This window comes from Chroicocephalus ridibundus, chromosome 2 (assembly GCF_963924245.1).
Source record: "Chroicocephalus ridibundus chromosome 2, bChrRid1.1, whole genome shotgun sequence".
NCBI lineage: Eukaryota > Metazoa > Chordata > Aves > Charadriiformes > Laridae > Chroicocephalus > Chroicocephalus ridibundus.
In genome coordinates, this window is record NC_086285.1 from 96,787,320 (window position 1) to 96,802,731 (window position 15,412).

General features: G+C 41.8%; 1 protein-coding gene across 8 annotated transcripts in view; it reads left to right on the top strand.

Annotated features, from left to right (window-relative positions):
• Positions 1-15,412, top strand: part of FHOD3 (formin homology 2 domain containing 3) — a 400,221-nt gene that overhangs the window by 170,470 nt on the left and 214,339 nt on the right. For all 8 annotated transcript variants that reach the window (XR_010069969.1, XM_063326254.1, XM_063326253.1 and 5 more), the window contains exon 4: positions 14,322-14,389. Coding sequence is in view for 7 of the 8 variants with exons in the window: in XM_063326254.1 (XP_063182324.1) it covers positions 14,322-14,389 (68 nt within the window). In the remaining variant the exon portion in view is untranslated. The remainder of the gene's footprint in view (positions 1-14,321; positions 14,390-15,412) is intronic.

Consider the following 15,412-nt stretch of genomic DNA (forward strand, 5'->3'; position numbering starts at 1 on the left):
AAAAAAAATATATATAACATATATATAAACATATATAATATTATATATAAACTAGTGTGTGTGTATGTTACGTGTGTGTATATATAGTATGTGTGGTGTGTATAGTTGATATTCTCCTGATTAATTAGATAAGTAGAGCTAGAGCTTTTCCAAGCGAGTGACTGAATCAATAACAAACAGAGAAGAATTTAGCATAGCTGAATGCTTTTGTGTGGCTTTGGTCAAATTACTTAGAGGTGGAAATAATCAGTGGTTGAATTAAGTAAGAGGCCTGATACATACTGGAAAACCTCCATCATCTGTCAGATGTTTTACAACTCTGATGAATGAGTTTGGATAAATAAGGCGAACATGTGTTAAACAAGTTCAGGCCAAGTGTCGCGTGGTACCATAAACAGAAATTGCACTTCAGGAATGTTTGAAAATGTAAATGAATGGTAGGTGGTACATGGAGCACACTGGGAGGATTGCCTTTCCTCTGGGGAGGGTAAAAGGAAAACTCCTCTTAGGTGCTTCAGAAATAGCTTTTTATTGTTGTTACTTTTTTTAGCAAGTACAGATGTAGAGGTTTGCTGGTACTAAAAGGAATTGTTTGGGTTGTTAAGCTGCAAACATGGTGTTCTGTGCCCATTGCAAATTTGCCTGGAAGCTGCCCTGAACCGGCACAGGACTGAGCCATATGGAAAGGAACCCAATAGCTTGGGTGACTTTTCATTTAAATTGTATTTTTTACAAAAAATGTTCATGTCATCTCCTTCTCTGGAGATATTCAAAACCCGCCTGGACATGTTCCTGTCCAGCCTGCTCTAGGTGACCCTGCTTTGGCAGGGAGGTTGGACTAGATGATTTCCAAAGGTCCCTTCCAACCCCTACTATTCTGTGGAGGTGTTGGGGGGCAAAACTTTAGTTGGAAATCAGTCTAAGTGAGGCTAGGCATGCTCCGGGGTCTGTCTCACCTCCTTCTCTGCAGATGATGATAGAGGTGAAGAGTTGGTGCCCCAGTGGGTGCTCCTCAGCGTCAGCTTTTTGTTCAGCTTCTGTTTTGGAAGGGAAGATCTCTTGCCAGTGCTGTGGGTGGCTTTGTATATAAGCTTCTCTCATGTTGCTGTGTAGGACCTGTGTGGTTAACGCATTTAAGGAAACTCACTGATTTCCAACTGCAACTGAAAGAAGCATTTAGCATGGAGGTTTTTATTTGTTGTATGTGTCATTGGGGGTGAAATGCTTGCTTAGATATTTGCTTTTTTTTTTTTTTCCTCACTCCAGCTGTACTGTTGTGGAGCCTACCAGCAGCCTACATATTATTCCTGGAAAATCTGGGATATTTTTCACCTCTGAAAATGGAGGAGAAATTCCAAAAGTGACATTCCCACTTGATGAACATGGTCTTTTATCAGCAATTTCCTGATTTTAATATGTGTGACTTTGGGCACCTCCCTTCATCCTAATTGTGTTACTTGGGAACTGGAGCAGTACACTGCTTTTACTTATTTTTAAAAGGATGTGAAGTACCTAAATACTTCCATTGTTAAATCTTTGCAGTCCAATGTACGGGTCCTTAAGAGAGTAAGAAGGTGTGTCCCCAGTGCTGGAGAAGCCTTTACATTCACAACAATCTGAGTAGTAATAAAAAAATAGCAATTTAAGGACAAAAAAAAGGAGTTCAGGATAGCAACTGCAGAGCTGTCTTGCAGGGCTGTTGGGTGCGACATGTGAAGCTTGGGACTGTTGGCTCCCTCGTGGTGTTACCTCCTTTCCACATGTGTTAAGCTTATCACGGAATCTTCAGAGTTGGAAGGGACCTCTAGAGATCATCTAGTCCAACTCCCCTGCTAGAGCAGGATTGCCTAAAGCACATCCCTCAGGGCTGCATCCATGCGGGTCTTGAAAATCTCCAGAGAAGGGGACTCCACAACCTCCCTGGGCAGCCTGTTCCAGTGCTCTGTCACCCTCACCGTAAAGAAGTTTTTCCGTGTATTTGAATGGAACTTCCTATGTTCTAGCTTGTGCCCATTGCCCCTTGTCCTGTCACTGGGAACCACTGAAAAGAGCCTGGCTCCGTCCTCCTTAAACCCACCCTTTAGATACTTGTAAACATTAATCAGGTCCCCCCTCAACCTTCTCTCCTCCAGGCTAAAGAGTCCCAGCTCTTTCAGCCTTTCCTCATAAGGGAGGTGCTCCAGTCCCATAATCATCTTGGTTGCCCTTCGCTGGACTCGCTCCAGTAGTTCCCTGTCCCTCTTGAACTGGGGAGCCCAAAACTGGACACAATACTCCAGTTGTGGCCTCACCAGTGCAGAGTAGAGAGGGAGAATGACCTCCCTCGACCTACTGGCCACACTCTTCCCTATGCAGCCCAGGATGCCATTGGCTTTCTTGGCGACAAGGGCACACTGCTGGCTCATGGATAATTTGCTGTCTACCAGGACCCCCAGGTCCTTCTCCTCAGAGCTGCTTCCCAGCATGTCCGCCCCTAACCTATACTGGTGCTTAGCATTCTTCCTTCCCAGGTGCAGGACCTTACACTTGCTTTTGTTGAACCTTGTTAGGTTCTTCTCTGCCCAGCTCTCCAGCCTGTCCAGGTCACGCTGGATGGCAGCACGGCCCTCTGGAGTGTCGGCCACCCCTCCCAGCTTGGTATCATCAGCAAACTTGCTGAGGATACACTCTGTCCCCTCATCTAGGTCATTAATGAATATATTGAACAAAATTGGTCCAAGTATTGACCCCTGAGGGACACCACTCGTTACAGGCCTCCAACTGGAGGGTGCCTGTGCCACGTTCTTGGGATGCCTATTCATGTCCCTGTTGCTCTAAGGCATGGTATGGCAGATGATGTGCCAGCCACCTCCACCCAACACGTGCCAGTGCATCCCAGGAGATGGTGAGGCACATGGTGCAGCAGCGGTAGAAGTGCTGGGAGGTGAGTTATCCAGCAGATAGCGGAGGCCTCTGAGCCTCCCCAGGCTACTGTACAAGGGCTGGCCATGTGCTTGACCTGGCGTGCGTGTCAGATGAGACTCGTGCATTGGCATGGATTTAGCTTGACGTCTTAGTGGTTCTGTTCCAGTTTATTCCTGGGGTTTTCCTTTCCTTTCAGTTGGTGTGTTTTTCATGTGTCCCAGCAATTTCAGAATGGTGGGAAGCTTGCTGACCCTGAATTACTTTGACATCTGCTAAAAGTATTTGTGCTGCACTCTATCCTTCTTCACATCTGATATTTCTTCATTCCCTCTCTGTTGCAAATCAGCCTCTGTTAACTTAATTTTTGCTAATTTAACTATATCCTTCAAGTGTCCTAAAGAAGCATCCTTCAAGAACCCTAAAACACATCAAGACACATGGAAAAAGACAGATCAAGTTATTTGAACAAAGCTGGTTAACTAGCCTAATGCTTTTGACTGAGATCACATCTGCTAGGAACTATGAGGCTATTACTTAAGGGATTGTTCTTTGTTATGTGCCTCTGTAATACTAAATCAAAACCAAGTCTTTGACTGTTGAAATGCTTTTCTTCCTCTTTACTCAAAATCAGTAAAGGCTCAGTTGAATTGCTGTGTCTGGGTTCGGGCATTTAAAGATGGGAATTCATTAGAGGATGTACACAAGAACAAGAAGGACTATCAGAGGTTTAGGAAAGATGAGCTACAAGTAAACTTTTTCAGTTTAAGGAAGAGGCTGTTATATGGAGGCGTTACAGGAATTTTCAGGCTGGAGAGGTCTGAAAATTAAATTTAAAAAATAATTGTTTTAGAAATCAATATTAACAGTAAATGTAATGAAATACTGAAATAAATATCCCGGAGATGCTGTGGCATTTCCATTGGAATTCTTTGCTTATTCTGTTTTTTAATTAATTTTGGGGAAAAAAACCCTATAGATGAAGCTCCACTGGAGTCGGATGCCTCTCTAGAAGTTTTCCAGAAGGGATCTTCATGACTGTGCTGAACCTTCTGGGTGATGATGAAATACAAATAAATATAAACTCCTGATACATATTATGTGTCTCACTCACAGGAACATCTACTGTTTTTTGTATGTGAGGACTTTGTGGTGGATGCTTGGTCTTGGCCACTCGAAATGGTCAAAAAGACCCCCAACATTGAGTTGGAACCTGTTGCCCTCAGCAATGTGGCTGTGAGGCTGGAAAGTCTCACGTGGATGTAGGCAACGCAGGCATGGCTAGTTAAAGACGCACAAGCCATTGCAAACGCTGGCAGTAGCCTGAGGAGAAGCAGCTTTTCACCATCAGCTGCTGCTGCTGCTCTTTTGCCTGTTGCCTTGCTGTCAGATGAGTGGACAATACTTGCTGTCTAGATTTTCCAACAACCTCTGATGAGGTTGAATACAAGTGCAGTTAATTAGGAGGCTGGATCCTCTGAGGTCTGAAGGGTGGTAATTGCGCTTTCTGGGGATGGACTGGGATCACTGGAACATCCTAGTCTTGGAGATAGCCTCTGGCATATTTTGGCATGTCTTATGCAACAGTAAAACTTGGCCTGAACTTGAAGCTCAGGAGCTCATTCACGTTCTTGGCACAAACCTGTGATGTCTTTGCGCTTGGATGTTTTGCCTCTTGGCAAGCTGTCAGCACAGATAAGGCATCCAGAATTCTAGGGGTAATGTGTGCGTGCTAAATATTTTGTCCTTTTTTTTTGGTGATAGATTGCTGTAATTTGCTTGTTGTTCTTTGTTTACTAATACTGATTGAGCATGCAGGGCAGCGTGTTGGCACTGGGATTGAAATGGAATAAAACCAGAGAACTCAAATCATGACTAGCATGTTGTTATTAAGTACTTGTAATCCAAGAGGCACTGATGTGCTTGTTCAAGCACAAGCATACAGGTCAGCAATTCAGAGACCTAGTTGTAAACTGAAACAAACGTTAAAGATTAGCCTCAACATACTTTTTTTATGATTATTTTTTAGCCTCAGATTGGTTACAGTAACCTCTCAAGAAAGCAGTAAGTTCTTCTATATTATTTTCTTTTCTAGCAATTTTCCCTGGCCCCATTCTCTTGAATTATGTAACCTATATTTTAGTATAACAACTACTTTCCTACTGTATTACTCTCTAGGGAACAATTTTGCATTAGTAGGGGGATGAACAAGATGACCTCTTAAGTCTTTTCCATCACCACTTGCTGTAATACGGTGCTGTAATATTTGACCTTGTTACGCAGCCTTTTCCCTTCTGTAACCCTTTGACTTCTACAGAAGAGCAGTCACAGCGTTTTTTGGGCATGCAGAAGTACCCTCCTTTGAAGTTATCAAGCCAAAGTACTGTTTCCTGCACTTCAGAACTAAAGAGCGTATTAGTGCCTTTTGCATTCAAGTGGAGAGGACCTGTATAAATAAATCATTGCAGGGAAGTACGCAACGGTGCCTGTTCCATAGCTGGAATTAATAGGCTGAAGAGGCAGAGGATCTTTATTTTGTTAACATGTTGGCAAGGCTGTAACTTTCAAATATGCCTTTCTAGTGCTGATTTTTATTTCAGGGAAGGAAGGAAGGAAGGAAGGAAGACGGAGCTGCTTGAGCAATTTGTTCTAGATCAGTACTGTGTCCGTGGACCCACACAGTCTACTTAATTCACTGCTGTTGTTTCCATCAGCAGGCTTTCCCCATGTGTCCAAAGTTATCAGTAGGCATCAGACTGGATGGGAAATGTAACTGTAAAGGGGAATTCTGTATTCTAGCTTGCAAAATCAGAAAGGATATATGTGAGAGAAGTAATCTGGAAATGGAAATAAAAGCTGCAGTGATAGTCAAGTGACAAATGGATTCAAAGATGCCTTGCTATTCTTGTTTGTTCGTAGCTTTCAGCTCATAGAGGACAGCAAATGCCTTTTGTGGCGTTGGCCTGGCAATAATTTCTCCAGCTCCAGCCTGACCACAAAAGCTAGCTCTAAAAAAGAAGATTTTTTTGCAATGAACACCCCCTGCATTTTCTTTATCTCTCTCGAGACAACTAATTTATAAAGCCTGGGGGTTTTTAATCACTGAAATGCTTGAGCCATGCTTAAGTTTTGGAGTTGTTGCTGCTGCTTTCTGTGCAGTTAAGTGATTCTTTGTTGACTCTGCGTTTTAATGTGCCGTTCTTTTACTTCCTAATTTAAGTAAAGCCTGCTGTTGTGCTCTCCTGCTGTTGGGCGTTTTTATTGCTTATGTCCTTTTTTCCACAGCAGCAGTAAAAGACAACTGAGACAGGTTTCTGCAGTATGGAGTTGGGAAAACAGTAGAGAGCACAGAGGTATAAAACTAAGGGAAAAAGTACTAGCCCCTTCTGTCAGCCAGCTTCACCCTGCTCTCAGCCCACATCATCTGGAATGTCCTTCTTTCACTTGCTTGTCAGTAAGCAGGGCCTTAATACACTAAGTAAGTTAGAAATTGAATAGTTCTGACACCATCAGTTTTTAAGATCTTACCATAACGCAGTGCAACATACAGAGAGTACCAGTTTCCATAGCTGTAAGCCCCAGGATCCATCTGATGAAAACTAAGGTTTCCTTTTGCACTTAACTATGTAAACACTTGCGGTGTTTTATCATCTCTCTTTAGTGTAAATCATTGGCATTTGTTTGCCATAGTGTGTACAGATAGTGTGACAAATGTTCTTCCTAGTTCCACATGCATGTGGATGGGTCTCCAGGAGCCAAAGGGATGGTAATTTAGAGCTTTGTGAAGGGGAAACTCTGGCTAACGGTTTATCGGTACCACATGGTTTGCTTGAAGCCAAGCAGAATAAACAGAAGTTTGGTAGAAGTGGTGGAGAGGAGAGCAGTTTAGACCTGTTAGGCTCCCAGAATGGAGCATAGTGAAAACTGGAAAGTTCCTTTTACCACCTGTATGTGTAAAAACCTCCTTTTAAATCTCACTGAATTACTTAGGTGTTGCTGTAGTTTATCTGTATATTGGTAATGAATCTCAAGCATTGACTAAAACCTGGAACCAAGGGTGGGGGGAATCTCCAGGACATTCAAGAGCGATGTATTCAGAAAGAAAAGGACCTGCCCTGAAAGGGTGATTTCTCTCTCTCTGTTTTACACAGGTGATTCAGTTTCTCACTCAGTCTTTCCATGCTTCCTAATTCTTAAGTTTAGTTCTCTGTAGGTGATCATTTAAGCATAACTACTTTCTTTAAGCATTACTGTTTTTGTATTAGTGGTACTCCAGACCTTCACCTTTCCTGCTGGCTGTTCTCTCTCTTACTGACTCCCCTCTGCTCTTCTGTACTTCTCTTTGCGTTGTTTCTCTGTTGTTGTATGTCTTTGATTCCTCATCCTCCGGGTCATCCTTTTTCTCCTCAGTCCTCTGGAGTTTTCTTATTTTTACTTCTTTTCCCGCAAATGATTAAACCTCATTTCAAATCTCTTGGAAATACAGGAGCAAGAATCAGAGGTACGCTTCATGTGGAGGACATTTGCACCTGGAGGAGTGGATCCGTTTGTCACTGTATTTAAGTGTATAATCATTCTTGTGCTGACAGTTTTATGTTAATTCCCTTGCGACAGAAGTTAGGACGTTTGGCGCTTCAGAGGAACATTCAAAAAAGACTAGCTCCAATCCTTCTTCCCAAAGTGGGGTTTCTGCCCTGTGTGCCGTCCCTGTGGAAATCCAGGGGACTGTTTCTGCCGGTTGCTTCTTGCAGTGTCAGGAAAGCAGACTTCTGCCCTTGAAGAGGCAGGAAACTCCTTAAGTGCAAGTGTACAGAATTGCTCTGAAGTGCTGGCCATATCGGCTATTTTTCATTCCCAGTGGAGATCCCATTATGGAGTTCTCCCTCTTGCCTCTCCAAACCCACGGGCTCCCTGGGGTTTGCAGGTGCCTCTTTGCACCCTCTGCTTTAAGCTTCTGCCAGCCTGGCTTTAGGATATGGGATAGGAAAGGACGTCCAAGGCTATTTTGTGGCTTTTCCCTCCTCCCACTCCCCACCTACGGGTCCTTTACAGAGAAAGGGAATAAGGATGCAGGCTTGAAGGGAAGCTCTTCTCATATGCAGGCGTAACAGGATCCTCTCCCCACAAAGGATCCCCTGCTCTCAGCGGGGGCAAAGGACCCTGTTCACTGTGGAGACCCACTGTCCCAGATAATTAGCTAAGCAGCTGCTGTGTCTCTGAATGAAAAGGAGGGGAGGGAGGATTTTCTCTGACGGGGAGCCAGGGCGGCATTCCTTGGGGGCAGCCTGCACATTCCTCCAAAGCAGTCGCCGCTGACGGTGATGTGGGCTCAGCGTTGTGCGGCCAGGCTTCCCGAAATCTGTACGCAGCCACTTGCTCGGCCTTTATTGTGAGAAAGCTCCTCTTCCTTGCTAAGTGCTACCCCGGATCAGTGGGAGAATATATAGCTTGAATTCACATGTGATGTGTTGTAATGCATAACAAACGATTTATAGAGAGAAACTAAGACCAGATTTGGAGGAAAAAAAAAAAGAAAATTTGTAATATGCAAAACAACTGCAGCTTCTCAGCAGAAGCAACAATTATGTTAATGAAGTAGTGGGGAATGTGCCTGTGAATGAATCCCTTCTCCGCGTATTTTCTAGGGGGTCCGGGAGGAAAAGGAGAGTGCCTTGTCTGGCCAACACATTTATGACTGGCTTTTGTGGACAAAAGCAAAACTATAACGAGAGCCTGTTCTTGGCACAGGACCAGGTCTTTTCTTAGAGGACTGCTTTAATTTGTTTGACATACAGTGAAAGACTGGCACACTGCACTAATTAGTTTTATATACAGTTGTTTTATAGATCTGCAGCACTGTACGTACCTGTGGGCCCACTTGAGTAACCCAGCAAAGTCTGCCAGGCTGCTTCCTGAAGCCTGTTCGCAGGATTGGACCCGTATGCCTGACTTCTTGCTGTGCTGCTCAAATTTTTACCTAGTTTTATGATTTTGTAAATTCATTCAGATAGAATAACACCCATTTAAAATTGAAATACTGTAGTAATAAATTCAGAAGTGTGGTATTTGGCATTGGCAGAAAGAGATTTTTTTTTTATTGTTATAAACATTTTTCTTTGTTCTTTAATTATTTTTTCCCCATTGGTGCTGGTGGAAACCTAGGCAGTTCATTTAAATTCTAAAAGACTTCTGTTACTAATACTTCTTCCTAGTGAGCACTTAAAATAATATTTTATTCATTGTTGCGGAGACTAAATTTAAGTTTTGAGTTTCTAAGTACTAGCCGGTTTGTAAGTGGCTGGTGCAAGCCAGAGAATATTGCTACTTCTGTCCCGTGCAAGGACTTCAGAAATGAATGGCAGGAAATGTTTCAAATGTCATTTAATTAGATCTGCTCCAGGTACCCTGCTAATGTAATCAAATGTGGAGTTAATCTCCCTTTTATGTTATTGTAAGTAAAGGAGCTTCATCTTGAAATTGTAGTTTAAAGAAAAGAGGCATGGATGGGAGATGTAGAGGTCATTCAGGCAGCAGCAAGTGAAGCAGAGCAACTCCCATTTGTGCTCAGCCAGATGTTCACGAGCCTTTGCCAATAGCTCAAAAGGCTGATGCTACATAAATTACTATATCCCAGGGACTAATTCAATGGGTGTGATGGAAGAGGAAGGGAGGAGGATGGTACTCTGTCGGTCAGAGGTCAGGTGTAACACATGGGACTGAACCAAGCAATATTCAGTCAGTTCTGTTTTTTCTTTTATTATTGTGGATAGAAAACACTCCTTTTCCCCTAGTCAGCAGAAAAGTCAATACTTTCATTAAGAATATAAAGACCAAATATGATTTTCTTTAAAAAGTCCCTTTCCCATGTAGTCAAAAAAGTAGAATAGCCAATGGAATTTGAGCCTCTGACAGTCGTCTTTGAAAATATAGAATCCCCTTTGAAAGCTACCGGTGGTCTGATAAAAAGATCTTTAAAGGCTTATCTTGCTCTGTGAAATGATGCTAATTGCAAACCAAGCTGCCCCCTCTTCACCACCACATTTATACCAAATTGACCTAGAGAAATCCCTTTTCACCTAGCATAAGTTGTTTTCCTTTCCTCTCTAGGAGACTTATTTTTGCAAAAGTAAAAAATCTCGGTATTAAATAATGGTTATCTTTTAGAGCGTGAAGCCTTCTCACGACCAAAGTGCTGCCGTTGCAAGAAAATAGGCACTTGTAGGTTGCTACCTCTCGTGCATGTCTTGCTGTATCACAAGCCTGGTTGTCTTTGACGCTCTGCCTGTAGAAAGAAGCGGTGACCTAAGGGGGAATCTCTTTGTCTTTCAAGAATATACACCCACCCATTATGATATGAAGGATAATTTAACAAATGTGACTCTTGCATGTTGTGGAAAGGTAAATAAAACTCAAGCCCGTACCAGTACCTGGTTTTCTATCAGATAGTTTCAAAAGAGTTGGCTCTAATTTTGAATGTTTGGGGTCAGCAGTGGTGATACCTTTCAATTTCTCAGGAAAATTTCAGGATTTTATTTTCTGGAAAATTTCTAGAGTCTACAGATAAAAAGCAGGGTTTCCAGGTTAATGAAATACCAACTCATCATCCCAAACAGTATTGTTCAATCAGCGGGAGGCCCACGGAGGTAGAGAGTGCCTTTTCTTTCATAAAATAAAGAAATAAGCAGTGCCCTCTAGTGTTAGTTAACACCAGAGGGAACGACCAGGAGATTTTTCCATCGTCTAGGTATCTGCAATTAAACCTATTTCACAGCAGCAGATGCAGCTCTCTATTTCTTGAAGAAAAGTAATAAGAAAGAACTGCAATAACATAGTTTCTCAGGACATAAGTGTCAAAAATGCAGTCATTAATAGGTAGATAGAGTCAGATATCTCAAGCTGCCTGACCTCTTTTATCTTCCCTAATCTTGGAGTGTATGAGTACGGTGTGTCTCCAGCCTGTGTCTGACCTGGGGAAGGGCAGGAGATGTGTTTTACCAAAGGGCCAGAGACTTATGAAGTTTCAGGGAGAGGTGCAGCAGCGAGTGTTCTTGCTTGAAGTTCAGAGGTTCAGTTTCTTGCATAAAGCAGCCCTGGTGTATGTATCGAAGCTTATCTACAACACGTTATATTAAGGCAGCAAACAGGTAGGTCTTTTGGGCTGTCCTTGGAGCAACTCAGGATTTTTCGGTTCTGGGGGTAGTACCAGGTTGGACTCCTGTTTCAAATCCGTAGGCATCATTTGTTTCGATTAAAGACAACTCTTCCAGGGATGCACCATGGGAATTACAGGCACCTCTGTGCTTTAGCATGGAGAGGTATTTCTCAGTCTGTTTAAAAGAGGGCAACACTTTAAATTGCTAAATAAAAGACCAAGCGTTAAAAAGCATTTCCTATCTGGTTTCTGAATTGTCTTCCATTTGAAAACATCATAAGCAACTATGCCTTTCCCTCTCTGTTTTTTGATTTGATTTTCTTCTATAGATAAAGAGCTTACGAGTAATTACTACCTTTCAGTTTCTATTGATGCGTTTTCATAGCCTTGGTTGCAGCTTCTGGGATGACCCCCAATGTACCTGTGGTTTTAAAGTTACTGTTGACAAATGGGAATCCTGTAAGGCTTTGAGAGCATCTTACTGAGTGTCCCTGAGCTGTAATCTGGTGTATGCATTTATCGTTTTCTGAAAAAACAGCAGCACACAGAAATACAGTAAAAGTACAAGCTTTTATAAGGTGATCCATGCAGTACCTTGGCTTTTCTGCCTTGTGTGAGGTTCGCCCTGGACTGCAGTTTTCTAAACCAAAACATCTTCTGATATAGTAGGACTCCAAGGAGTGACCATCTCACTTTCCTCCTTGGGTTATGCTCCATGAATGTTTTTGATGGCTGCCAGCACGCTAAGAATTGGGTGCCAGTGCACACGTAGACAGTCAGCGTATTGCCCATGTGTAAGTATATCAGGTGGAGAGGTTAGGAGGAACTTGTATTTCTGAGCTGATTCAACAAGGTTAGCTCCACATGAGGAGGGATCTCTGTATAGATTGCTGTGTGCTGGTAGCAGATGTCAGAGATGAGATGACTTACCTGGACTGTTGCTCTTCAAAAGGGGTTTCAGACCAGCTCAAGCGTTTGCTATATGTGCTCCTGTCTTGTTGCCACTGCTGTTGCCAAACCTGTTACTTCCAGTAGTTGATTCTTCAGCTCTGATGATAGACCCCTTTTTGAGCTGCAGTTAATAACTTCTGTCCTCTTCGCTACACGCGAGCAGGGAAAGCATTGTTTGTGCTGATTGCCAAGGATGATCTTATCCCCTGTGAAAAGACCAAGAAGAAAAATGTTCGGCATTGTTTCTCTGAGACGTACCAAAAATCTGCACGCACCAATGAAAGCAACCAGCATTATGGTATCATAACAATGGTTCGTTAGGACTTTACCCCGGGCCGACACGATGATTGTTCCTGTTTGAGACCAAGACCAACAGATGGCATTTGTTAGGACATTGATATTTATGTACAAAGTTGCCAGCACTTTAAGAAATGGTGCCTCTCTTAATTAAGATGATAATGTACTGCCTTATTTGGAGAGACTCTGCTTGTAATGATGCTGGTGAATTATGAATAGAGGGAAATTAGTAATAACAAATGCCAGATGGAGGTATCTTTCAAAGAGGAATATTTTGTGTAATATGGCATGTAAAGTTGACAGACCGGGTCTTAAAAGACCTTTATTATTCTTTAAGCTTTCCTGACAAAATTACTCTTTATCCTGCCAAGAAATGTAGTTTCACATGCCAGTGCATTTTTAAGCTCGAGTAATTAAAGTATGCCTCTAAGTTTATGGCTTGAAGTGAAATCTGTTCCTCCAGTGTTTTGTCAGGAATCTATAAACAGTGCAAGGAAGGAGACAACTTACAACAACAATAGTTTTGCCAATTTTACACGTTCTGCCTTTGAAATCAGAGGCAATTAGGGATGAACAAAGCTACTTTCAAAGTTTACCAAAAAAAAAGTGTAAGTTTTTGCTGAAGTTTTACTTCACGTTTTTCCTTTGGTTGAAGATGATGATTGGGAATAAGAAATGATTTTCAAAAATTAAAATCTGCCTTCTTTGATTGAAGTAAAAAATTGATTACTGAGTTATAAATGCATTGAATCCTCAAATGCTAGGCCTTTTTTTATAACTTCCTGAGGGAGGGATATAAAATCTGATTTGATTTTGTAGTGTAAAGTAGTAGTAATTAAATGAAAAATAGACAAGGGAAAATAAGAAAGAAAACTTTGGGGGATTGATATTTCATTTTCTCATAAGAATATTCCCACTCCATGGGCATTCCAACTTTGGTCTCATGACCTGGCCGCTGTCTGTTGAAGAGGAGGTCCTTTCATGATCATCTGTGGGTAAGGCAAAGTGTGTCCTATCAAGTGGCCGTGGAGATCTGATTTTCCTTTGTAATTGTCCTCAGATTGCATTAGTGTAAAAAAGTACAGTTTAGGACTCTAGAAGTGTTGAATATAGTTTCTATCAGTCAGATACACCAAACGGAGTAGACCAGGAAGACTTGAGGAGCACACCTTCTGCTCCAGCCACGCACAGAGTCAGAAATTGCTTCCAAATACACAATAGTAAATTTGAGACATGCTGTTTAAGACTTCTCCCAAAGGCACAACCATTGTGGCAGGGTTGAGAAAGATAGCAGAGGAGTTGCTTTTGTCTTCTTTAAATTATTTCTATGAGTATGCATTAGTAGGGGAATAAATGAAGTAATATATTTCAGTATTGGATGATGAAAAGAAGGCTTCTGCTTCATTTAGAAAAAGATCAAGATCAGTTTTCATGAGAATAAAACACTGTTTTGAATTATGCTTAGAACAGACTGTCCGACTATTTCTGGTATTAACGTTCATTGCCATTGCAGAAAGGATTTAACAATAGAAAGATGAGAACATGAGAAAAGAATGTCTAGAGGGAAGGCAGTCAAGGATGGGATTCAGTGGCTCTAGCTTTGATAACAAAAGCAAAGAGTGCTCTCAGTTGAGTCTTTTGAGGCTAATCTGGTACTTTCAGTAAACCCTAAATTTACCTTAATGCAGAAACAGCAGTATTTCAAGGCATTGTCAAAAACCCCTTAGAGCATTGTCTCTCGCTGATCTTGTTCAAGCTATTGTGAATTTACCTGGGAGATGCCATCTGAAGTTACGGACAACTAAACCCTGGTTTTACTTGCACTTTGTTAATGAATGATTCCTTTATATATAAAAAATAAATCTTCTTTCTTTAACAGCAGTCTACCTAATGGGAAGTGGGCACTATGACTCTACCACTCCAACTCTTTTGAAATCTGTACTGCTTTTTGCCATGTTGCCATGTTGTCAGTTTTGTTTATGCTGAACTTTTCTGTTGTCTTTTTCTTTTTTTTTTACAGAAAAACTTTACAATTCCAATGGACGGGAGCTGAGACGGGCACTTTTCTCCTTGAAACAAATATTTCAGGTGAGCAAATAATGGCTGTCCATTCTGTGACTTGAACGTGAATTTAATTTCTTTTTTTAATGTAGGGAATAACACAGTTTCTTGCAAAACAGAATTTTAAGACTTTGTTTGTAATGTGCAATTAGCCAATTAGTCTTTTCTCTTTATGATCTGTAAGCCTTCCCCTGTGCCTTCAGTCTCTCAGAAGGCAGGACCAGATGTCGAGTAATGACAGAGTTAGTGCTTGGAACTTGCCAGGAAAGGAAAGAAGAAAATTTGAGCTCTTAGATGGAAACTTAGGATGCTCATTAGACTGTGGCATAGTTCTGTACTGGAAAGACTGGGAGGGGGATGTGAAGAGAGGAGCTAGAAAACCATGGGTTGGGGTGATGGACCAACATAGGCCTAATAATTGACAAATAGACTAGGTTTAAGCCACATCAAAAACTGAGAAAGGAAACGAGAGACATGGGACAGAACTGATGAGGAACCAAGATGTACTGAGGGAGCTCTGAAGGTGTTAGAATTTAGATTGTGGTTAGAGGAAATGATTTATTGATTAGCTGAAAAGATACTTCATAGAGCTGAGGAGGGTATGGTAGTGACTGAACAGCTTAAGGAAAGGCATGGATTAGAATGTGAATGTTTGCTATGGAGGACACCTGAAATCAGCAGGATTTTGGGTCCTGTGGGCAAGTAGCCAATGTGAAAGAAAGGTGGTGTGGATAATAATAAGGTGAATTGGATAAAAACCTTGGATTTCAGATTGGTTTTACTGGATGAGGAGGACTCAAGAAAGTTGCAGGACTGGAAGGAAACTTGTTGGAGACAACAGATCAGGAAAAGTGAAAAGAAAACGTTGGTGAGAGCTGGAGCATATTGCCAATGGGATCCTAAAATAGAATTCAGGATGACACATTCCATTTCTATCAGTAAAAGTGAAATCAATAAGAAAAGCACCTCTTCTCCTTTACTAATGGATCCAAATGGAGGATGACAACCTATAATGTTTTTCAGCCACAATAGGTAGGTGCAAGGGTTTAG